This window comes from Oryctolagus cuniculus, chromosome 6, assembly GCF_964237555.1.
Source record: "Oryctolagus cuniculus chromosome 6, mOryCun1.1, whole genome shotgun sequence".
Lineage (NCBI taxonomy): Eukaryota > Metazoa > Chordata > Mammalia > Lagomorpha > Leporidae > Oryctolagus > Oryctolagus cuniculus.
The window spans coordinates 75,906,834-75,931,689 of record NC_091437.1 but is presented as its reverse complement, the minus strand read 5'-3'; the positions used below and the strand labels follow the sequence as shown (position 1 = coordinate 75,931,689).

Here is a 24,856-nt window from a genome sequence, read left to right as displayed (position 1 = left end):
TCTGATATCAGATAAAATACTTTAAATCAAAAGCTGTAAAAAGGATAAGGAAGGGCATTATATTTTGATAAAAGGTTCTATTCAGCAAGAAGATGTAACAATCATAAATATATATGCACCCAACACAAGATCACTCAGATATATACAGAAAATACTATTGGATTTAAAGGAGAGACAGATTCCAACAAATAATAGGTGACTTCAACAATCCACTTTCATCAATGGACAGATCAACGTGACAAAAGGTCAATAAAGATACATCGGAGTTGAAACATGCTATCAAACAAATGGACCTAACAGACATTGTCAGAACATTTCATTCAGCAGCTACAGAATACACTTTCTTCTCATCAGCACATGGAGCATTTTTTAGGATAAACCACAAATTAAGTTAAAGCAAATTTCAAAATATTGGAATACTGCCATGCATGTTCTCTGACTATAAAGGAATAAAACTAAAAATCAACAATGAGAACAACAGAACACTCATAAATACTTATAAATTAAACAAGATGCTACTGGATCATCAATGGGCCAATGAAGAAATTGAAAAAGAAATAAAAAACTTTCTTGAAATAAATGAAAATGCAAACAACATATCAAAACTTGTGGGATACAATAAAAGCAGTATTAAGAGGGAAGCTTATAACATTAAGTGCTTACATTAAAAAAGAAAAATGTCTCAGATCAAAATCTAATGATATATCCTGAAGACTTAGAAAAACAAGAACGAAATCAGCAGGAAATGAGGAATAATAAGCATCAGAGCAGAAATAAGTGAAATTGAAATTAAAGAACAATACGAAAGATCAACAAAACAGAAAATTGTGGGTTTCTTTAAAGATTTTATTTATTTCAGAGTGGAGTTACAGACAAAGAGAGAGAGAGACCAAGAGAAAGGCCTCCATTTGCTAGCTCACTCCCCAGATGGCTGCAAAGGCCAGAGCTGGGCCAATAAGCCATGAGTCAGGAGTTTCCTCCAGGCCTCTCATATTGGTGCAGGTGCCCAAGCACTTGGGCCATCTTCCACTGCTTTCCCAGACCACCAGCAGAGAGCTGGAACAGAAGAGGAGCAGCCAGGACATGAAGTAGAGCCCATAATAGGATATCAGCACTGCATGCAGAGACTTAGTTTACTATACCAGAACACTGGCCCCCAAAAGTTATTTTTTTTAAAAAAGATAAATAAAATAAATAAACCGCTAACCAGACTTACAGAAAAGAGAGAAAAAACTCAAATAAATATTTTAGAGATGAAAAAGGAGATATTACCATTGATACCACTGAAATAAAAAAGGATCAAAGAAACTAGTAGGAAGAACTATAAGCTAATAAACTGGAAAACTTCAAAGAAATGTATAAATTTCTAGATTCATATAATGTATCAAGATTAAATCAAGAAGATATAGACAACCTAACCAGATTCATAACAAGCTATGAGATTGAAGCAGTAACCAAAAGTTTTCCTTCAAGGAAAAGTCTAAGACTTGATGGCTTTCCTACTGAATTCTACAAAACTTTCAAAGGAGAAGTAACTCCAAAACTCTTCAAACTGTTGCAAAATATTGAACAAGGAGGAATTCTGTCAAAATCTTTTTATGAGGCCAACATCACTTTGATTCCAAAACCAGAGATATGACACAAAAAGAAAACTACAGACCTATATCTTTAATGAACATAGATGTAAAGATTCTCAATAAAATATTAGCAAATCATATAAAAACCATATAAAAATCATATGTCACGATCAAGTGTGATTTATCTCAGCAATGCAAGGATGGTTCAACATTTGCAAATTATTATGCTGAGTGAATTAATCCAGTCCCAAATGGACAAATATCGTATGTTCTCCCTGATCCGCAACAACTAACTGAGCACCAAAGGGGAAACCTGTTGAAGTGAAAAGGACACTATGAGAAACAGTGACTTGATCAGCTCTTGTCCTGGCTGTTGATGTACAATACAAATACTTTATCCATTTAGTATTTTTTTTTTTTCGGTTCTAGTACTATTAGTTGAACTCTGTAATTAACACACAATTATTCTTAGGTGTTTAAATTTTAACTGAAAAGTGATCCCTGTTAAATATAAGAGTGGGAATAGGAGAGGGAGGAGATGTACAATTTGGGACATGCTCAATTGGACTTGCCCCAAATGGTGGTGTTAGAAACGTGCCAGGGGATTCCAATACAATCCCATCAAGGTGGCCTGTACCAATACCATCTCACTAGTCCAAGTGATCAATTTCAGTTCACAGTTGATCACACTGATAGGTCTAAGAGTCAAAGGGATCACACAAACAAGACTAGTGTCTGCTAATACTAACTGATAGAATCAAAAAGGGAGAGAATGATCCAACATGGGAAGCGGGATACACAGCGGACTCATAGAATGGCAGATGTCCTAAATAGTACTCTGGCCTCAGAATCAGCCCTTAAGGCATTGGGATCTGGCTGAAGAGCCCATGAGAGTATTTTAGGCATGGAAAGCCAAGGCACTCTGGAAAAAAAAAAAAAAAACCCTAAATGAAAGATCTCTGTGAGTGAGATCCCAGTGGAAAGAACGGGGCCATCAAAGAAGGAGGTACCTTTCTCTGAAGGGAAGAGAGAACTTCCATTTTGACTATGACCCTGTCGGAATAAGATTGAAGTCAGCGAACTCAAAAGGCTTCCATAGCCTTGGCAACTCATGACTAGAGCCTAGGGAGATCACTGACGCCATAAACAAGAGTGTCAAATTGTTAAGTCAACAACAGGAGTCACTGTGTACTTACTTCTCATGTGGGATCTGTCCTTAATGTGTTGTCCAATGTGAATTAATGCTATAACTAGTACTGAAACAGTATTTTACACTTTGTGTTTCTGTGTGGGTGCAAACTGATGAAATCTTTACTTAATATATACTAAATCGATCTTCTGTATATAAAGATAATTGAAAGTGAATCTTGATGTGAATGGAAGGGGAGAGGGAGCGAGAGATGGGAGGGGTTTGAGTGGGAGGGAGATTATGGGGGGAGCCATTGTAATCCATAAACTATACTTTGGAAATTTATATTTACTAAAGAAAAAAAGAAAAAAAATAAAGATAAAGCAAGTTTCTAAAGAAAAAAAATGCAAATCCATAAATGTCATAAATTACATCAATAGATGAAGAATAAAAACCTTATGGTCATCTCAATACATGCAGAGAAAGCATTTGATAAAATTCAACATCCCTTAATGATGAATAACCCTCCACAAATTAGTTATAGAAGGAACATTCTTCAAAATTATAAAAGCTACATATCACAAACCAACAGCCAATAACACACTGGATGATGAAAATAAGGTATTTTCCCTCAGATGTGGAACAAGACAAGGATGTTCACTTCTGCTACTCTTATTCAATACAGTACTGGAAATTTTAGCAAGAGAATCAGGGAGGAGAGAGAAATAAAGGGCAACAAAATTGGAAAATAAGTCGTTATCCATATTTGCAGATGACATGATGTTATACGTGGAAAATGCTAAATGCCCCACCAAAATTGATAAGCCAATTCAGGAAAGTTGCAGGTTATAAAAGAAACGTATAAAACACAGTAGCTGATTGTACGTTAGTGATGAACTCACAGAAAGATCAATCATTGCACTTTCTTGGTGGAATAATTCAACTGTTTCCATGTTTGTCACTTAATTTCTGTGGTTGGAAAATGAGGTCATTCATCAATATTGATAAGTAATTTTGCTCAACCAGGTTTGAGATCTAAAAGCATAATTTTTTAAAAATATATTTATTCTATTCATTTTAAAATGAGATTTATTTATTTATTTGAAAGTCAGAGTTGTATAGAGAGGGAGAGACAGCTTGAGACATCTTGCATTTGTTGGTTCACTCCCCACATGGCTGCAATGGCCAGGGCAGAGCCAGGCTGAAGCCAGGAGCCATGCATTTCATTGGGGTCTCCCATGTGGGTGGCAGAGGTCTAACCACTTGGGCCATCTTCCACTACTCTTTCCAGGCCATTAGGAGGGAGCTGGATCAGAAATGGATAGCCGGGACATGAACCAATGTCCTTACGAGATGCTGGCCTGACCAATGGCAACTTTATCCAGTATGCCACAATACTGGCCTCAAGATGTATAAATTCTTATAAACTGTATGAAGTGGTCAGTCAGATGGATAGTCTAGTGAGAGTCCTTGCAAAATAGCAAGCTCAATTTTGAGAATGTAGTTTGAAAAATTGACCCATAAAATCAAACTCTTTCCATAAATGGGGTTGAATGAGCTACTAGAAATGAAACACAGAGAAATTTACTTCTTTGAAGATTCTTTGACACAGTGAATCATTCAGATTTCTAAAGTTTAAGTGAAATATATCTCTAATGTTAAAGCTGGTAGATGATACGGGGGTGAACACAATTGGCTGTATGAAATTTCAGTATGTAGAGGAATTAAAATTATCTATAGCTCTTTCTCAGCAGTTTAGCATGTTATACTTTTGCTCATTTAAAAGTGCTCACAATCCTTTTGTTACAGAGCGTCCTCGGATTACTTTTGAGCCCCAAGATGTGGAGGTGACTTCAGGAAATACTGTCTACTTCACTTGCCGGGCAGAAGGAAATCCCAAACCTAAGATCATCTGGATACATAACAAGTAAAGGCTGAGCACGATCACTGCTCTAGTTTTGTTTCTGATTCCCGCAATCCTTTAGCTAACTATTCACCTAGAGAAGAAATTACTATCAGAATTTTGAGATAACTATCTTACAACTTATTTTTTGGCTTTCTATCTAGAAGACTTTTTCTTAAAAATTATATATTTCTGGACATATATATTGACTAAAATAAGTTTAGGAAAATATATTGGAATTGTTAGCAAATTAGTTTTATATCTGACTATAATTTGACAAACTATTTTAGATACAAAATGACATTTCATATTTGACATTGCAACTTTTCTGCAGTGAATTAATGTTTTATTTGTTTTATTCTTACTGTAGTGTTTATTAAAAACACAGAATCTTATCTAAAAATCTAAGTGTATAAAATAGTAATAAAATATTATGAAAAACTTAAAAATCATAATGAGTGGATAGGTAACATATAATAAATACAGAAAATGTGCTATTTGCCTGTTATATGTCATGGGTAGTACTTGAACAATTAGATTGTAGATAACTAGCATGCTTTTCATGTATCTCTTCCATTCTTGCACAGCATTTTATTGACTTTCTTCTGTACTGTGCATAATCAATTCTGAATATTTTTGCTTGTTTCTGTGAAACACTGAGATATTACAGTTTTCATTATTTTTGCATACAATTTGGATTTCTAATTTTAGCTAAAAATTCAGCTGTGCTTGTACAATGAGTTTCTAATTCTTGCAGAAAACTAATAAGTATAAGTTAAAAATAGCTTGAATAGATACAATTATGAGTGCTATTAAATCTGGAATCTAGTCCAGGAGAAAAACTTCCATTGACAGAAGACTTCAATTTGTTTGCATCCTGAGACTGTTCAAGGGCACCTGAGAAACCAAAACTGCTGTTTATAATGTCTTAAAACTGCTCACTTTTGTTAGTGTGAATTCAGAAATGATACGTTCAGGTTACAAAGGTACTGACTGGTTCTTAAAGGGACAGGTTCATGTGAAAGGAAGCAAGTACACCTGAAACAAAGGGTTACCATGAAGGAATGATGATGTATAGGTAGAAATGTCTGTTAAAATTTAACTATTTCACACAGAAAAATTAAAGATGAAAGGGAATATGTTATATTTTAACTGATTTATTTCTTTTTGAGTGGCTTTTTTTTGAAAGACAACACATATCCTAAAAGTGAGTGAAATATAAAAATAAAATATAGCAAACAATTTGAAACAAAAATCTATTATTTGAAAATCAGAGTTAAATAGAGAGAGAAGGAAAGGCAGAGAAAGAGAGAGAGGGGTCTACTATCCACTGGTTTACTCCCCAGTTCGCTGCAACTGCCAGAGCTGTGCCTATCCGGAGCCAGGAACCAGGAGCTTCTTCCAGGTCTCCCACACAGGTACAGGTTCCCAAGCACTTGGACCATCCTCCACTGCTTTCTCAGGCCATAATAGAGAGCTGGATTGGAAGTGGAGCAGTCAGGACTCGAACTAGTGCCCATATGGGATGCCAGCACAGATAGTGGTGGCTTTACACTCCATGCCACAGTGCTGGCCCCAAGAAAATCTATTTTCTTATTGGGTCTAGAAAAAATATGATGCCAATTCATTACAAGATGCTTATATGTCTCTCCCTCATCATTTTTCATTCCTTCTCTCCAAGAGATGACTTCTATCTTCACTCCAGGGTCCTTCCAGTCAGTTGTGAACTGATTAGATATAATCAGAACTAGAATTAGAAGGTAAGAAGGTGGATTTGTGGGAGTAAACATTATTTCAGAATGGTCAAGAGACACAGAAACTACAATACAAAAACAGAATATATCCAGAAGGAGGTCCAGAAAAACAGGCTGGAAAGTGGCACTAGAGGCAATGTCTGAGCCATTACGGTGGACAATTTTCCAGAAATGAAAAAATCATAAATTTCAGACTAAGAATTATGTTGATTTTGAAACAAGTTTTTAACACAAAATCCATGGCTAATGTATTATGATCATAGCTTGAGAGTCATGGATAAAATATTTCATTTGAAAGTAATTTGTAGATTACCTTCAAATAAATAGCAATTACACTTGCTGTGAACTTCACATCAGAAAGAAGTCAATGGAAAAGTAAATAACCTTCAATTTTATGTCCAGCTAAAGTTTTCTGATAAGGTTAAATGAAAACATTTTCAGAGAAAGAACCGAGCTTTCCTCAGGACCATACCTGGAGGAAGTGCGAACAGATGTTACTTCAGGAAGTGAGAAACTGAACCCACAAGGAAGAGGTGATATGCAAGAAGCAAGGGTGAACAAAATAATCTCTAACCATTGACAAATATGAATCAACTAAAATCAGCTTCAGACAGTAGTGTAATTATGTATCATGGATCATACTTAATGACCAAAGATATAATTCTCCTGGTTGTTAAGATTCATGAATCTTTCTTTGTATATCTGACAAAATAGCTGCCAAAAAAAACAAAATTGAGATAATAACAAGAATAAATTGGTACAAACCAAATTCTAGTGAGAAATATCAATATTGATTTTCAGAAAAATAAAGAACAAAAATTAGAGGGAATATTTAAACACAGTTGAGAACCCTGATGATAGACACAGGGATTTCAAAAAGTTATGGAAGATGGAATTAAAAGATAAATTCATTTTGGTGCACAAAAACTGTGAAATGTATGCATATATTTTTATAATATGCATTTTTTCATGAAATTTTTGAAATCCCATGGATTTTAAAACCTTTTTGCACAAAAATAAACATTTTTAATTCCATCTCTAGCAACTTTATTTTTTTATTTTTTTAACTTTTATTTAATAAATATAAATTTCCAAAGTACAAGTTTTGGATTATAGCAGCTTTTTTTCCCCTATAACTACCCTCCCACCCACAACCATTCCATCTCCCACTCCCTCTCCCATCCCATTCTCCATCAAGATTCATTTTCAATTATCTTTATATACAAAGATCAATTTAGTATATACTAAGTAAAGATATCAACTGTTTGCACCCACACAGAAACACAAAGTATAAAGTACTGTTTGAGTACTAGTTATACTGTTAATTCACATAGCACAACACATTAATGACAGAGATCCTACATGGGGAGTAAGTGCACAGTGACTCCTGTTGTTGATTTAACAATTGACACTCATTTATGACATCAGTAATCACTCGAGGCTCTTGTCATGAGCTGCCAAGGCTATGGAAGCCTCTTGAGTTTGCCAACTCCGACCTTATTTAGACAAGGCCATAGTCAAAGTGGAAGTTCTCTCCTCCCTTCAGAGAAAGGTACCTCCTTCTCTGATGGCCCGTTCTTTCCGCTGGGATTTCACTCACAGAGATCTTTCATTTAGGTCGTTTTTTTCCCACAGTGTCTTGGCTTTCCATGCCTGAAATACTCTTATGGGTTTTTTAGCCAGATCTGAATGCCTTAAGGGCTGATTCTGAGGCCAGAGTGTCTAGCAACCTTAAAAAATATTTTCATATATTTCTAGTTATAATATTTAATTCTCAGAAATAACTTAATAAATGTTGACTACAATTAATTGTTCTAATCAAGTTTATTGATACTTCTTCATTAAGTCAAATGCATTTACTTGCACATTTTTTTCAAGGAAAAGAGTTAAGTGTGTTCCACTCACGGAAATCTTTGTATTTTACATGGATTGCTACCCAGTTTGCATGAAACTGAGTGTGAAAGGAATATATTGAACCATGACACTATTATCAGCTAGTTTATTAATAATTTTTTTATTTTTAATATTAATATTTGGAGGGTTTTTGTTGTCTATTCAGAGAAGAATTCTGACTACCAGCTCGAATAAATCAGGTGATAAGGTAAGGTTTTAGCATTTATTTAGTGAAAGAAATACACAAGAAAGTGAGGGCTTTATTTAGGGGAGAACGAAATCCAGAAACACAAGTTGGCTCCATATCAAGCACAGAGCAAGCTGGGAGCCACTTAGAGCAAAGCTTGCAAACAGGAAAATAGAGGCATAATGGTGGCCAAAAGGCTGTGTACCCGAAGGCGCAGGACAAAAAGGGCAGGCCCACCATGCTCCAGGCCTTTTATTCACTTTCAAAAGGGAATGGTTAGGTAGTCTGATGGGCAGGCAGATGAACAGGTGAGGTCAGGTAGGGGGTGTGAGATCATAAATGGGGGCAGGGCAAAGGTGTGTTCTCCAGCTCACAAATCTAATCAATTTAATCCTATCTGCTGGCCTATATCAACAGCTTCTGGTAGTTTTTGAAGGAGCATCGTGATTTATGAGCATACAAGTTTTATGAGCATAATGAAGATCTGAGCAAAGAGAGAAACAAACAGGAGAAGGGATGATGCATTCTAAATTTATGGGTGTGATATGCTGTTCTCAATTTTATATCATCTTTTAAAACAGTGCATATCAGTGCATTCTACTGCAGTGTCTAGCCAGATGACAGATAGCAATCACACATCTGGTAGCCTTTGAAAACAGGGTATGGAGCTTTAGAACAAGACTTCAGGAAACTAAATCATCCAAAAATGGATTTTATTGTTGTTGGCACATCTTTTTGTAAACAGTTTCTATTAGACTCAATGCTAGATAATTTGAGAACCATGGTTATGATAACTAAGTTGCTTAGTACTTTATGAGCCTTCTGAATTTGGGCACGTGCTTTCTGATGTTCCTCCCATGTTATATATACTTCATGACTTTGGCAGCTTATCATTTCTGGGAAACTCAGTCTCTGTCTGCCTGTGTCTTGCATAGCTCGCCATTCAAAAGCAATTATGCTTTTTCTAAGGCTAATCTCTTAAAAATGGCATCTCCATGTTCTTATTTTGGTAATTGGTACTTTCTCTTCCACATCAGGCTTTCCTTACCCAATGGTCTCTGCTTTGCTCCTCTATTCCGTTCTGAACTTTAACATGGCCCTTGTCTGCTTCTTCCTCATCTTTGATGACAAACATTATTAAATGAGAATGATGATTTCTCTATCTCTTTAACATGATTTACTATTTTTTTACATGTCCAAGATTAGGCTGAGTTGTTCTTCAGTGTTGGTGTATTTTGAAACTAGAGAATAAACATTTATCAAAAACCTATTTGTAAAGCTAACAGATTAAAAGGAAAGCAATTAGATTCTCCCAATTAACTGTTTCCTCTATGAAATATATTTTTGTTGGTGACCCAAAGCAGGTGTTGCATAAAAATTCATTGAATGATGGATGATTGGATGGGTAGACTTCCTTTTTCTATGCCTGAAGCATTCATTAGTACTAAACTTGCATGAACATCTATCTACTCCCTTTACATGATCATTAAGTAACTTTACTGAAAAAACAATCATGACCAGAAAACAATCTGGGAAAAATTTATGATATTTGTGTCAGTAGCTTTCATCTGTTGCTAAAAATCACCCATTAAAACATTCCCTTGCTTGTGATTATTGATATAATCTGATGCTGTATGTTTGATCCTATTTGTACTCAATGGATTATCCATTGGCTTGATAAAAGGCATTTTGCTGCTATGTACAAAGTGGTCCAGGGCCTAATAGCCAACAACTAAGTAAGTGGAGTGCATTTATTTAATGCTGAGAATTATAATTATACTGGGCTTTGAGTCATGTTGGTTTGAATACAAATATTTATTTTACACTTTACCAAAATGTAGAAGCAGAGTCAATGACTCACAGGTGAAAAGCTTACGTATCATTATCTGATAATTCCCTGTTTCTAAAAATAGCAATTCAAAGTTGTAAAAATTTCCTGAAGCCTCCTTCATGTAGGAGATCGAGTCAGTGTCTGAATGCACGCTACCCAAAGCAAACATTTAAGCTGTGTGCTCTACTATCTGTGTTGACACAAAGTCTGTTCAGGATGTAGTCTCTGAAATGAGATGGGGACAACCAGGATTTGAAGTAAGATAGTTTCAATTACTCCAATAAAAATAGTAACAAATCATTGAACATTGCTAGTGTTTTTCTACTCACTTGTTGAATTCTTTATTTAGTGGAGGGTTAAGATTGTGATTAGAAAGTAAATTAAAAGTATTTCACTGCAAAAATTATAAGAAAAATAAGAAAAGAAAGAGGAGGGAGGGTGGAAGACAGGAAGGGTAAAGTAGGAAGTATCATTATGTCCTTAAAACTATATATGTAAAATACATGAACTTTGTTCTCTTTATAGAAATAAAAAAAGTAAAACTATTTAGAAAGTCCTATATTCTCTATCTCATTAGAGTTTTTTTTAAATATGAGTGTTATTTGGTAACAAATACCATCTATCTACAGCCACTCTCTGGATTTGGAATACGACCCCCGACTTAACATGTTTGATGATGGGACACTCATGATCCGAAATGCCAGAGAGTCAGATCAAGGGGTCTATCAGTGCATGGCGAGAAACTCGGCTGGGGAGGCCCACACGCACAATGCTGTGCTGAGATACTCCAGCCTTCCAGGTAAAACTTGTAGTTATCTGGTTGAACTGGACAAAGACTCATCAGTTCTCCTTTATTTGCACCAGAAAGTGACCTGATAGTGCTTCTTTGAAGCAGGCAATGCTTCAAAGTAGAATTTTTGATGTTAACTGTGATTATTCTCATGATTTTTTAGAGAAACTTAAGGCTTTTTTCCTCTGGAAATCAATTTTAATGCTCTGCCTTCATTCTATTCTTGGGACAGATAGGATTCCCAAACTTTGGTCTTCTCCTTTTGCTTACCCATCAGCTTTCCAGTGTACCAGGTGGAGTCAACAAATGGCACCCAAATAGCAGCCTAATTCTCCTCATAAATCATTCAATCCTCATTCATTATGAATTCATTCAACAAACATTTATTGAAGTCTGTGCCAGCTGAGGAGGACCATGGGTTAACACCCACTTGCATTGCATTTTCCACGAGATTTGCTCTGACACACTTTCAACATCTCATATAAACCAGGCATTATAGCTGACAAATTTTTATTAATGTTATTTTGAGATGATGGAAATACATTGTTTCTCATCTTATTCTGCCTGTGATCTATTAGATGATAGCCATGATTCAAGAAAATGATACATTTTATGATGTGTAAGGAGAGGCGGTAAAAGCTTAAAACAGAGTGATGTACCAGTAAATGCTTAAAAAGTGGCTCTGGGCAGGGGGGACCCTAATTTTCAGCATTTTCCATATTCTGTGGTATAAACAACCAGACCATGGCCACTGTCTGATTACTGAGGTGTTGTCAGCTGGAGAGATGGGCAGTGAGGTGCAAAAACTCACCATGGCACGGTATCCTCAAAATGTAGGGCAACAGACAAGAATAATCTCACAACCATGGATTACAGAATGTAGCCAAATAATCAGAAGTGATGAATTTCATAATAGTATCATTATGATGCAAACGTTGGGTTTCATGACAGTTTAATTGTGCCACAAGGTAAAAATGTAATAATGTATCAGGAATTCTGCTTGCAAAAAACGCATCATGTACTTTTCTAGATAGCTTCAGTTCTATAGTGAAAATGCTTTTATTAACTTTTATCCTAATAAACTTTGTTTAATTATAACTATGCAATTTACCTTTCAATGACAGATGTACTGAGTACTAACTTGCAAAAAATATAAAATTTGGTGAGAGTCACAACCACCAGACCCCTCAAGACTTGGGGAAGAACAGGTAGCCATAGAGGATGACTCTGCAGTAGTTGGAAGATGTTAATAATGTCAACAGAAGTGGCAAACTCAGGACAGAATGGAAGGGGAAGCCTCTGGGGTAGACTTTGAGAGCTGTATTCATTCAGGAGCAATGACATCCAAACTGAAAGCAAAGACATGTGGAATAAAGCCAAATAAGTAGGGTTGAAACATTATTTTGGTAGAAAGGGTAGCATGAAGGAAGACAGGGAAGGGCACATTCAAGAGATGGAAACTGGGGCAGGCATTTAACCTAGCAGTTAGGGAGAACTCATGTCCCACATTGGAGTACCTGGGTTCAACAGCTGCCTCCAGCTCCTGCCTCTAGCTTCCTGCTAATGCAGATCCCTTGAAGGCAGTAGTTGTGGCTCAAGTACTTGGATCCCTGCCACTCACATTGGAGGCCTGGATTGAGCTTCTGACTCCTAGCTTTAGCCTGTCCCATTGATGATATTTGGGAGTTAAAATGGCAGATATGAGAGCTTTCTCTGTATATTGCTGTCTCTCTCTTTCCTCACTCACCTCGATTTTTTTTTTAATCAAACAAAGAAATTAGGAACCTTGAAGTGTATTGATGAAGGATTGTACACATAGGAGATGAGGTCACGGTATTCAGGATCCTATGTTCGTACTCTCAGAGTAACAGGATAAGATTTCTCTATTAGAAAGATACCTCTAGGGGCTGGCTCTGTGGCGTAGCTGGTAAAGCCGCCACCTGTAGTACCAGCATCTCATATGGGCACCGGTTCAAGACCTGGTTGCTCCACTTCCTATCCAGCTCTCTGCTATGGCCTGGGAAAGCATCAGAAGATGGCCCAAGTCCTTGGGCCCCTGCACCAGCATGGGAAGACCTAGAGGAAGATCCTGACTCCTGGCTTCAGATTGGCACAGCTCCAGGCATTGCAGCCAATTGGGGGAGTGAACCAGCAGATGGAAGACCTTTCTCTCTCTCTCTCTCTCTACCTCTCCTTCTCTCTTTGTGTAACTCTGACTTTCAAATAAAATAAATAAATCTTAATAAAGGAAGGAAGGAAGGAAGGAAGGAAGGAACCAACCTCTGGGGAGCTCAGAGACTAAATAGGAGACTAAATAGAGAATAAACAGTCTGTGGGCTGTTGCCACAGTACAGAATGGGGCTGTAGTAGGAACAGGGTAGTGGCCAAGCAGGTAGAGAAGATGCACTGAATTGAGAGTTACTTCAAGAGAAAACAGCATCTTAGTTGGAAACAGCAAAATGGGAATTTCTCTCTTGGTTCACATATAATTTTAAATTGACAACCCCACAAGCTCCTTCCAAAGTTTCTTTCCCTTCTACCTGTAGGTCAAGTTTGACAGAGCACCCAGGAGCATTCTAACTTTGCCTTCCGGCCATCACTGCCTCCTGTCCTTACCTATGATCCTCATCCTTCTTTGTCTCTTCTGCTTGCGTTGTATGCCATGTCCTTCTAACTCCTCTCCCCCTCCTCCCTCCTCCTGTAATTTGGACTGCCTTCATCACATTTTTCCTCCTCCCTTTGAGCTCTCTTTGAATTTTAAGACAATCCCCAGATATTCAATATTAAAATTTAATGTAAAATTTATGCTTTTTATTACTGATATCTTTCTTGCAATTTGGTATGACATCACCTTTCCTTCCTACTTTGCTTCACACATAAATCCTTTGTATTCCTCAAACATAGTTGTACAAACTTCATCTGTTTGCTGTCCCTGTTAATATTAACAGCCACCAATAATCTCAGATTCATCCTGCATTGTGATCCTACCTTCCTCAAATCTCTGAAATTTAGTTGCTAAAGGTGTCAGATAAGTCTCCTTTCCATTTCCACTTCCATTGACAGACTTCCAACAGACTCTTTATTTCAAAAATTCAATAGCCTTTCCTATATGCTCTCTTTCCACCTGCATCTTCTCCTTTAGCATTTTGCCCTAGTTCAATTTCTGTGGTTTTAAGAAAATACCCAAGGTTTTGTCACTTCTAAAGGAAAGAGCTTTACTTTGGCTCATGGCACCAGAGTCTGGTTTTGGGTGGCCACATCTGGTGGGAGCCTTCACCTGGTTTGTACCATGGCAGAAGTTGGGAGATGACCAAGCAAGTGCATGTTTAATTTAAGAACGGAGAGAACCAAGGGGACTGGCCAGCTTTGTTAACAACCCTCATCAGCTGAGAACTAACCCAATTTTGCAAAAGCTATGTTAATCTATTCATGAGAGCAATGATGCCTTGACCCAACACCCTAAAAAGTCCCAACACATCTTATTACTCAGTAAATGCTGAGCATTTCACCATGTGTTTGAGTGGCAACCAACAATACAGGAATCAAGGCACATTTACACTTCCCAAGATGTAACCAACAATACAGAAATCACAGCACATTTACACCTAACTCTAAGATAATTCTTTCCAAGATGGATTGCAGTTTTGAAGACTCTCTGTTTTGCCCTCTGTCTTTGTAGCTAGGCCATGAGTAAACAATGAAATACATGTTTCTTGTACATCTTTGCATTTTTCCAATGTATATTGTTTTACTATTATACTTAAGACATTTATTACTGTTAACAATTTAACTAAACCTTTGTTGAATTAGAGCCAATCAACTCTATCTACTTTCTGGGGTATGTTAATCTCAGTAATTAAGGAGCTCCTAAACATAAACTCAATCAATAGGTATATCTAATACCCTAGTAAGTCTTTAGGTTCTGCTACAAATTGCCAGGAATGATGAGATCTTTATGAATTAGTAAGAGTGGAACATCTTCTATGAAAGTCTAAATTTTCTATCTATAAGGATACTTGATGAATTAATGTGTGATAAGCTTAGCTGAAAGTAACCAAAAATTTGATTAGAATTGGCTTAACTACACCTTGATGCACAGGTTACCTCAAAATGCTCACAGAAAATGGACTATAAAACAAGTTGATTTTGGTACAAAATTTTTTGAAACACATTTGTAAGAGGAGTCCTCAGAAAGCTCATGGGAAATACATACTATGAAAAAAACTAAGCATGAATTTCAAAATATTTCTGAAAGAAAATTGTATTTTAGTGACATTTTCCATGAATGCTTTGATGCCCTCTTGTATGTCTTTGTGTGTTTGTGTATATGTTATGTGGGCATGTGTTTGTGTATGTATGAGTGCACATACGTGTGTGTCTTAGTTGGATTCCACAGATAGTGCAGAAGTTCTCTGTACAGAGTTGCCATATTACCCAGTGAATCAATGCTGTTTTACTTTCTTCTTCTTCAATCCTTTGGACATAGGCCACTTTTTCCCCCTCAAAATTGTCACCATTTGGTTAAGAGATGGCTCCTATAAGCTTAACTCATGACTTAATCCAGGCAGCAATCAGGCAGCAGAGCAATGCCTAGTTAGACTGGCCTCCTTTATTTAGGATGGAAACTCCCTCCCTGGTGGCAGATGCTTGCATCTCATTAGTAGAACTGTTTTTTTGGTTTTTTAAGTGTGTAATTTTAAATGGGGACATTTGAATATTTAGCCCTTAAAATAAGGAATAGGTATTGGATGAGCACATTGCAATGCTTACAGTACAATGGCATTAAGACAAGTAATCCTAAAAATATGCATTTGTATCAAATCCACATTTATTTTAGATTTCATTCTCTAAGACTTAATGTGATAGCATAAGATTTTAGTATAAAAGCAATTGTTAATATGACAGTAGTCTTAAAACAATGCAGGGGGCAGCGCTGTGATGTAGTAAACTAAGCCTCCGCCTGTGGCATCTCATATAGCCGCCAGTGTGTGTTCCTGCTCCTTCTCTTTCGATGCAGCTCTCTGCTAAGACCTGGGAAAGCCGTAGAGCTTGGCCCAAGTACTTGGGTCCCTTGTACCCCCGTGGAGATTCGAAAGAAGCTTCTGGATCTTTGCCTTGGATCAGCTTAGCTCTAGCTGTTGGGGCCATTTGGGGAATGAACTCATGGAGGAAGACCTTTCTTTCTCTCTCTGGAACTCTGTCTCTCAAATAAATAAATACAATCTTTAAAAAGGCAATGCAGAGTAAATACACCTTCTAACTGCCACTGGCTGTTTTGTTTTGTTCCCTTCTTACCCTTAGCCAAACCTAATTTTGTAATCCAGCCCCGAGATACAGAGGTTTTAATTGGCACCAGCACAACTTTGGAATGTATGGCCACAGGCCAGCCACACCCTCATGTAACATGGACCAGAGGCAATGGACAGGAGCTGGATGAGTCCAGGCATGTGGTGACTTCCAGTGGACTTCACCTACAGAACATCTCGCTGTGGGATCACGGTCCATTCACCTGCCACGCCAGCAATAACCAAGGTTCTATTCAAGCCACAGCAAGCATAATTGTACAAGGTAGGGAGCAGAAGGTCATAATTGAAATGTTCCTCCTGTCATATTCAGAAAATTATTTTTCATCTTAAAAAATAATGTCATGTACGTGGGGGGAGAGGCATTTTTATTTGCCATTTATTGTTTGACACAATAGAACTTTCAAAACTAATCTGCTTCAAGTTAAAAGTTGAATTTTTTTGTCATTTCAATCTTTATCCAAATGCCAGCATCAACCATTAGCAATAAAAGAGATGAAGTCATTAATCTGGCAGCAAACTGTCAAAAGATATTTGTGCTTCAGAATATTTTACAGGTAAAGGGAAGACACTTCAGCTATGAATGTGAAAAGGCTGTGCCCCAAGTTCAGAGTCACTTACGAAGCTGTCAGCTCAACATAGCTGGAGAATATGCAGAGGGCTCTCACCAGTAGCCTGGCTCATGTAGAAACAGCAATAACAAATCTCTTTTGTACCTGGGAAATAATTAATATGTATGAGCATGCTGCTGTATTTTGATTTTTAACCCAGGGCTGCCCCTTCTTTTCTATGTGTGTGTGTGTGTGTGTGTGTGTGTGCACCTGTGTGCTGGAGCTCAATCCTGTAAACTAAGATGTTCAGTAAACAACAGAATATCTGTTACTGGAGTGATGTCAAAAGCCTGATTCTATCCAAAACAGTTTTTCATAAGTTGACAAGAGTACAGTAATTTAAATGATCCATTTTAAAGATCCCCCAGAGTCATGGATATTTTAACTAACAAGTTTCAGTATTTTCAGATTTATGTTGATTATTTTCTATCAAAGCACTGGGTGAACACTGAGAATCCCCGAACAAAGACAGTTTAGAATTGTGGAACTGACCAGCCTAGGACAGCATTAGAATTTGGGAAATGTCAGGGCCGTGAGTGGTACTGTCTTCCAAAAGATGTAGTACTTCATCCAGCCTAGGTTTCCTGCAGTAAATGTTCTCTGAATTGGATTGTTTAGAATCAGCTTCTTAAGTAGCAATAGATCAATAATGTCTTGTTTGTACTGACATGTCTGAAAAATATTGTGTTTTCCACTAAAAATGCTAATATCAAAAAACCACTTTCTTTGTTCTGAAAAGAAGATATGGAAATGAAACTTTTCCCCTGGAGTCTTTGGTAATTCTTGAGAGAAATTACTTTTAAAGGACTCAAATGTTGTTTTTAGATTCTCCATATGTTGAGACTGAAAAATGCTTTGAAAGAAGTAGTCTACAATTTTTTTGTCCCACATTATTTTTGTTGGATGTCTTTTTTTTTTTTTTTTGCAAGCACATGCTTAGCCACACATTTGCCCTTTAACAGTCTCCTTTATTTCATACTGCAATAATGGTGTGTTTTTTTAGTTTCTTTCATGTATTCCTTCTTCTTTCTATGTGTTCATGTGCAAATAAAACAAGGGATGTTTTACTAAATTCTGATAACTTTTACTTGCTTGGTTTTCCAATCACAATATGCTAAAGCTTTCCTTCTACCAATCAGTTTGCACTAAAATCTCCAAGTGCTTTGTCGTTTATTGCTCACGACTGTGTACTTGTGTCACTTGCACATCTGTGTGTTGACATTTTTAATTGGTCTTGAAAGAGTCTAATACTCACCCTATGCATTAAGACTTCTTTAATTTGCTTAGACTAAATTTTTTTAAGATTTTATTTGAGAGTTAGAGTTACAGAGAGTGAGAGGGAGAGACAGAGAGAAAAGAATCCTTCCATTGGTTCATTCTCCAAATGGCTGCCACGGCCGGTGCTGCACCTATTCAAAGCCAGGAGCCAGGTGCTTCTTCCTGGTCTCCCACATGGGTTCAGGGGCCCAGGCACTTGGGTCACCTTCTGCTGCTTTCCCAGGCTATTAGCAGGGAGCTGGATTGGAAGTGGAACAGCAGGGACACCAGCCAGCACCCATGTGGGATCTCCACATCACAGGTGTTGGCTTTACCTGCTAAGCCACAACACCAGCTTGTTAATGTCTGTTTTTAAGCCAAGGTCATGAGTATTCTTTATATTGGCTGCAACAAATCATAACTAAAGGGACCTCAAAAAAGCTTCAATTAAAGGTATAAAATTCATTGAATTAATCGTGGGACACATAAGTAAAGGGGTTCATTGTCATACATGGTGCAAATGAAAATGTTTTTGATGGGTGGATGTTTTGCACAGTGGTTAAACTGCCTCTTAGGATACCCATAATCCCGTATTAGATTGCCTAGGTTTGCGTTCTGGCTCATGCACATGTTAGGAGATGCTGGTGGTAGTTCAATACTTGTGATCCTGGACAGTTGGTGACCCTTGTGTGGGACCCCACTTTCTTGGCCTCCACTATCTCAGGAGGATCCTTGCCATAGGCAAGAGAGGAATCAATAGCAAGCCAGCAAAATGAAGAGTGTTTAATTAAAGAAAAAGGCAAAAAGCAGGCTACTACTGTAAAGAGTAGCCCTAGATGCAGCCAAGGCTGAACATTTATAGTGTACAGGAAATGCACATTAATATCTGGCTGGGATATACATCTTATTTGTGTGAAAGAGGTGGCAACTTCCAGGCACTGGGGATCTGTCTCTCTTCTCTCCTTGTATGGTCATTTCTGTAGATTGCTGTGGCAATTGTAAACTATGTGTAAACTATGGGGTCACAGCACTAGGAGGAATAATTTTTACTATGCTAATGTATTATAATGAGGGTATCATGAGGCTGTAGGTCTTGTAGCCATTCATCTGGATGTCATATTGGATCCAACTGATTTGAATCAATTCCTTTGTCTGGATCTTGTTTTGTTCAGCCCACTTCCAGGTAGGTGGGACTGTGGTTTGCCAGACACTGTCTTACTTGGGTCCCAGCTACCCAAAACTTCCAGACCTGGATATTGCAGGTATTTACTTGTGAAGTAAACCAGCAGGTGGAAGATTTGTCTCTGTCTCTGCTTGTCTCTCTTCCTTCCTAATAAATAAATGAATTAAAAGTAATTTTAAAAATACTTTTGATATGAATCATCAAAGTCATGAGCAGCCAGAAGGTAGATTTTAATAAAATACCAAAACAGTTCGTCTCAGCAGGTGCTATTTTAACACTGGAAGTGGGACTAGGATGGCCACTATTTTACATGGAAACCAGATATGTTAACCCTCTTGTGTCTGCATAATTCTTCCAGTCTTACTACCTGTCTTGAAATATGTAGGTCATTTTGGTTTTCTCCCATGTAGATTATAATTTCTTCATAAATCCAGGCAGATGGTCATTTTTGTGTAGGGAACAAACATGCACTGATCATGTTCTTAAACTTTTTCTATCCACTGCTAGGATGTGGAATTTTACTTAAAAATCTTTTTTCATAAGAACGTGTGAAGTAAAACAGCACTTTTCTTCCAGGCTTGACTAACAGTGCATTTTTACTACTGTTACAAAAATGTGAATCAAATTTTCCAACATTGGAAGCTTGACTAAATTGCTGACCCTAACTGCTAGCTGCTTTTATTATAAAGCTCTTTTACTATATAATGAATCAATTTTTCAGTGTAGAAATATTTTGTTCTTTTTATGTAATTCCTTGCAATTGTAGGCATTAGTGCAATGTTCCTGAAAGAAATGAGGCTGGGGGTTGACTGACCTATATTCTTATATAGTCTCTGCCACTTACTAGTTCTGACTGAAAAAAATTCATCCTACCTCCCCTGGCCTGAATTTTTTTCTGTCGGAAGGCGAGACTGATAATATGGGTCTGTGGGTTGTTTTCCACAGATTGTTTTTTTTGTAGAAGTTTATTACAAATAGCTTTCAGATATCCCTGAGTGTTTTTATAAATTTGTGTGTTTATATAATAATTTAAAAAAAATCTAGCATGCTACTTAGATTGATGAAGTCTGTTTCTTTTTATTGAACTTTTATTTATTTCATTTGAAAGGCAGAGTTGACAGAGAGAGAGAGAAAAGAGAGAGAGAGAGATAGAGATAGAGAGAGAGACACGGAGAGTGGGGGGAGGGGGCAGAGAGAGAGAGAGAGAGAGGGATCTGGTTCACCCCCCAGACAGCTGAAACAGTCCAGGCTTAACCAATTTGAAGCCAGGAGCCCAGAAACTGCATCTGGGACTCCAACGTGGGTGACAGGGGCCCAAATAACAGGGCCATCTTCTCTGTTCTCTTTCCAGGCATATTAGCTAGATAGGAAACAGAACAGCTGAGTTGTGCTAGCCTGTCAATATGAGATGCTGGGATCACAGATGTCTCAACCCACTGCCACAAAGCCAGCCGTGAAGTCTTTTTTTTTTTTTTTAATCTTTATTTCCTTCACTCAGTGTGTCACTTAAAGCAAATTCACTTTTTTTTTTTTTAAGATTTTTATTTATTTATTTGAGAGGGAGAGTTATAGACAGTGAGAGGGAGAGACAGAGAGAAAGTTCTTCTTCCATTGGTTCACTCTTCAAATGGCTGCAATGGTCAGAACTATGTCGATCCAAAGCCAGGAAACAGGTGCTTCTTCCAGGTCTCCCATGTGGGTGCAGGGGCCCAAGGATTTGGGCCATCTTCTACTGCTCTCCCAGGCCACAGCAGAGAGCTGGATTGGGAGAGGAGCAGCCGGGACTAGAACCAGCGCCCATATGCGATGCCGGCACCGCAAGCGGAAGGAATAACCTATGAGCCATGGCATCGGCCCCGCAAATTCACTTTTAAGTAGTATTTCCTGTATCATGTTTCTTTTATTTCCAGGTAGCTGAAGGGAACAAGGGTAGTAATGTTATGGGCCTAGGTAACCTAGACTTTATTCCAGGTCTTTGCTCCCACACAGATAAAAATTCAGAGCAGAGACATAAATGCAGTATACAGTGAAAGTTGGATTTATTTAAAAGAGAGAGTGAACATACATTCAGATGTAAGTGTGGACCACCCTATGTGAATAGATACCCTCATGAGTCAGTCAGAGATAGCCCATGAGGAGAGAGAGACAGGGAGGAGGCCAGATAGAGATCCCCATGGCCCATGGATCAAGAAGGGCAAAAGAAGCCCCTTCCCACATTATCAGCCTCATTTATGAGATAGTGAATGGTGCCCTAATGAAATATACAAACAGGGTGGGGTCTGGGTGGGGTTTAATATGTGTGAGGATTTCTGGGATTTTCATGGAGTCTCCATGTAGAGTTTAACTTCCTTGTGGCCATCATAATGACTCCTCCTTTCTGATCCTGGATGAAACACAGATGCATCATGGGAAAGTGGCTGTATTAGACTGAGGGTAAGGGGAAAGAGTTACAATACAGGGCTGGCAGAAATTCCAGCTCATCCATCTCTATTGAGGTTCCTGCCTGGTTACTTCATATCAGTGTGAGTTGTGCAAAGATCTAGGAATCCAGAGAACTGATTGCAAGTTATCTGGGAAAGTTCTTTTGAAAATGTCATCATTTACATATTATTGTACCCTTTTTCAATGGCTACATTGACTTTTTTCATATTTATCAAAATGTCATAAACAGAATGCCTTTCTATAACTATGTAAGATGCTTTTTCAAAGTTTGTGGATAGATGGAATTGAAAGATTTTTTTAGGTGCAAAAAATTTGGAAATACATGTGTACTTTTTACATATTATGCATTTTTCTTTAATAAAGTGAAGACTCCTGATGTACATAGCTAATAGCTATTTGTTATTTATACAAAAGCAACTATAAAATATTTAAATATTTGGAACTCTGAATTTTGACTTACATGTGACTTTTTCTAAAGTGTAATTTCATGTGTAACAACATTCCTCTTTAAGGAGCTTATTTTTCTTTCAGAAATTAATAGAGGAAATTGTTTGATTGTTATTCTGTGTGTGGAGTTCGGAGAAAAGCTATTTGTTAATGATTCAAATATGATTTACAGTTTAAATATGTTCCTCGCAGCCAGTTACTAGAAACTCAGAGGATTAATCATATTGTCACCAGCGGGCCTGGCTGTCTTCAATTCTTTTTCAATGACAGTCTGGGATTGCAATTCAGAGAGAATAAAGCCGGGATAGTAAAGCAAAGTTTAAAGTACATTCCAAGGGAGGAACGGGGCAGTGGAGAGAGCAGACAACACCCTTTCTTCCTGGTTTGGAGCTTTTGTCCCTAGCATATGAGAGGTGTTGACTGGTGATGTGGCAGTAAAGGTCATGATTGGCACCTGAGATTGACACCTGGGAATTGCATACCTTTGGGTGCTCTGCACATGTGGTTATCAACTACAGTTTTGTGGTTTGTCTGAGCTCCCATTTTATCAGCACACTATAATCACAATTCAAACCTCAAAGTGAGCAGTCTTGAGTGAGTCTCAGAGGAGAGCAGCTTGGTTTCTTCCCAGGAGGAGGTCCTTGCAGCCCCTCCCCGGTTGCTAATGTCTAATTATCTATCTGACACTATATAGTAACTGCCTTAAGATGGAGAAATGATTGCTTGTTATTGCCTACTGCTTTACTACTTTGCAAACTGAATGTGCCTACTTCTGGTTTCCTTGCAAGCTAGTACAAACCTACACAAGCACCTACACATTGTTAATATCTATGGTCATAATGAATTGGAGACAAATTCTCATAAAGCATGTGTTTAAACATATTTTTCCTCTTGTCATTAAAAAGCTATAAAATCACTTTTACTCTTCCATTCTTTAGCTCCTCCGCAATTCACAATTATCCCTAAGGATCAAGTTGTGCTGGAAGATCATGCTGTGGAATTTCCTTGTGAAGCAGAAGGCAGTCCACGCCCAGTAATTGTCTGGACAAAAGCAGGTATTCACACATCTACATGTGATAGTGGAAGAAACACATACCTTCTTGTTTTGTAGACTAAAATACATAGTTAATTATCATAAGGATGTCATGGATATGAAAACAACACACAGAGGTCATCTTTATGTATGGCGCCATCATCATTTTTGCAGTGTTTTAAGCTTCAGCATTTGAATGCATTGTTTCCTGATATCATCCTTCCTGGGATTCAGTTTCATGATTTTTCTTGTTTTTTTTTTTTTTTTTTTATTTTTTGACAGGCAGAGTGGACAGTGAGAGACAGACAGATAGAGAGAAAGGTCTTCCTTTGCCGTTGGTTCACCCTCCAATGGCCGCTGCGGCCGGTGCGCTGTGGCTCGCACACCGCGCTGATCTGATGGCAGAAGCCAGGTACTTATCCTGGTCTCCCATGGGGTGTAGGGCCCAAGGACTTGGGCCATCCTCCACTGCACTCCCTGGCCACAGCAGAGAGCTGGCCTGGAAGAGGGGCAACCGGGACAGAATCTGGTGCCCCGACCGGGACTAGAACCCGGTGTGCTGGCGCTGCAGATGGAGGATTACCCTATTGAGCCATGGCGCCGGCTCAGTTTCATGATTTTTAAAATGAACTTACTGAGGCTGTCTCGTGGTACACTGAGTTATGCTGTCACTTGTGACACTGGCACCCTATATTGAATTGTAGGTTGGAGTCCAGGTTGCTCTGCGTCTGATCCAGCTTCCTACTAATGCACATCAGAAGGTAGCAGAAGGTGGTCCAAGTCCTTGGGCCTTTTCCATACAAGTTGGAGACCCAGATATTGTTTCTGGCTCCTGGCTTCAGCCTGACACAGACAGACCTGGCTATTGTGGACCCTTGGGAGAGTGAGCCAGTCGATAAAGATCTATGTCTTTCTTTCTTGCTGTAACTCTGCATTCCAAATAAATAAATCTTTAAAAATGAAATTATTGGAAAGTTAAGCAGTTTTAAATATTTTTAAAAAGTGACAGCATCCTCTTTGACTATAAGATGAAATTGTGAGTAAAATGGAATCCTAAATGAGGTTACAACATATTAAGTGATACTTTTAAAAAAGCTGCTATTCTAGAACCCTGGCCTCAGAATCAGCCCTTAAGGCATTCAGATCTGGCTGAAGAGCCCATGAAAGTGCTCAATCGGACTTGCCCCAAATGGTGGAGTTAGAAACGTACCAGGGGATTCCAATACAATCCCATCAAGGTGGCATGTACCAATGCCATCTCACTAGTCCAGGTGATCAATTTCAGTTCACAATTGATCACACTGATAGGTCTAAGAGTCAAAGGGATCACACAGACAAGACTAGTGTCTGTGAATACTAACTGATAGAATAAAAAAGGGAGAGAATGATCCAACATGGGAAGCAGGATACACAGCAGACTCATAGAATGGCAGATGTCCTAAATAGCACTCTGGCCTCAGAATCAGCCCTTAAGGCATTGGGATCTGGCTGAAGAGCCCATGAGAGTCTTTTAGGC

The 24,856-nt window shown here is 38.0% G+C and overlaps 1 protein-coding gene across 1 annotated transcript in view; it reads left to right on the top strand.

Moving 5' to 3' along the window:
* PXDNL (peroxidasin like) overlaps positions 1–24,856 on the top strand; it is a 519,551-nt gene that overhangs the window by 357,006 nt on the left and 137,689 nt on the right. The window contains exons 8-11 of the mRNA XM_002710472.5: positions 4,516–4,633; positions 10,904–11,073; positions 16,366–16,632; positions 23,246–23,362. Of these exons, the coding sequence (XP_002710518.3) occupies positions 4,516–4,633; positions 10,904–11,073; positions 16,366–16,632; positions 23,246–23,362 (672 nt within the window). The remainder of the gene's footprint in view (positions 1–4,515; positions 4,634–10,903; positions 11,074–16,365; positions 16,633–23,245; positions 23,363–24,856) is intronic.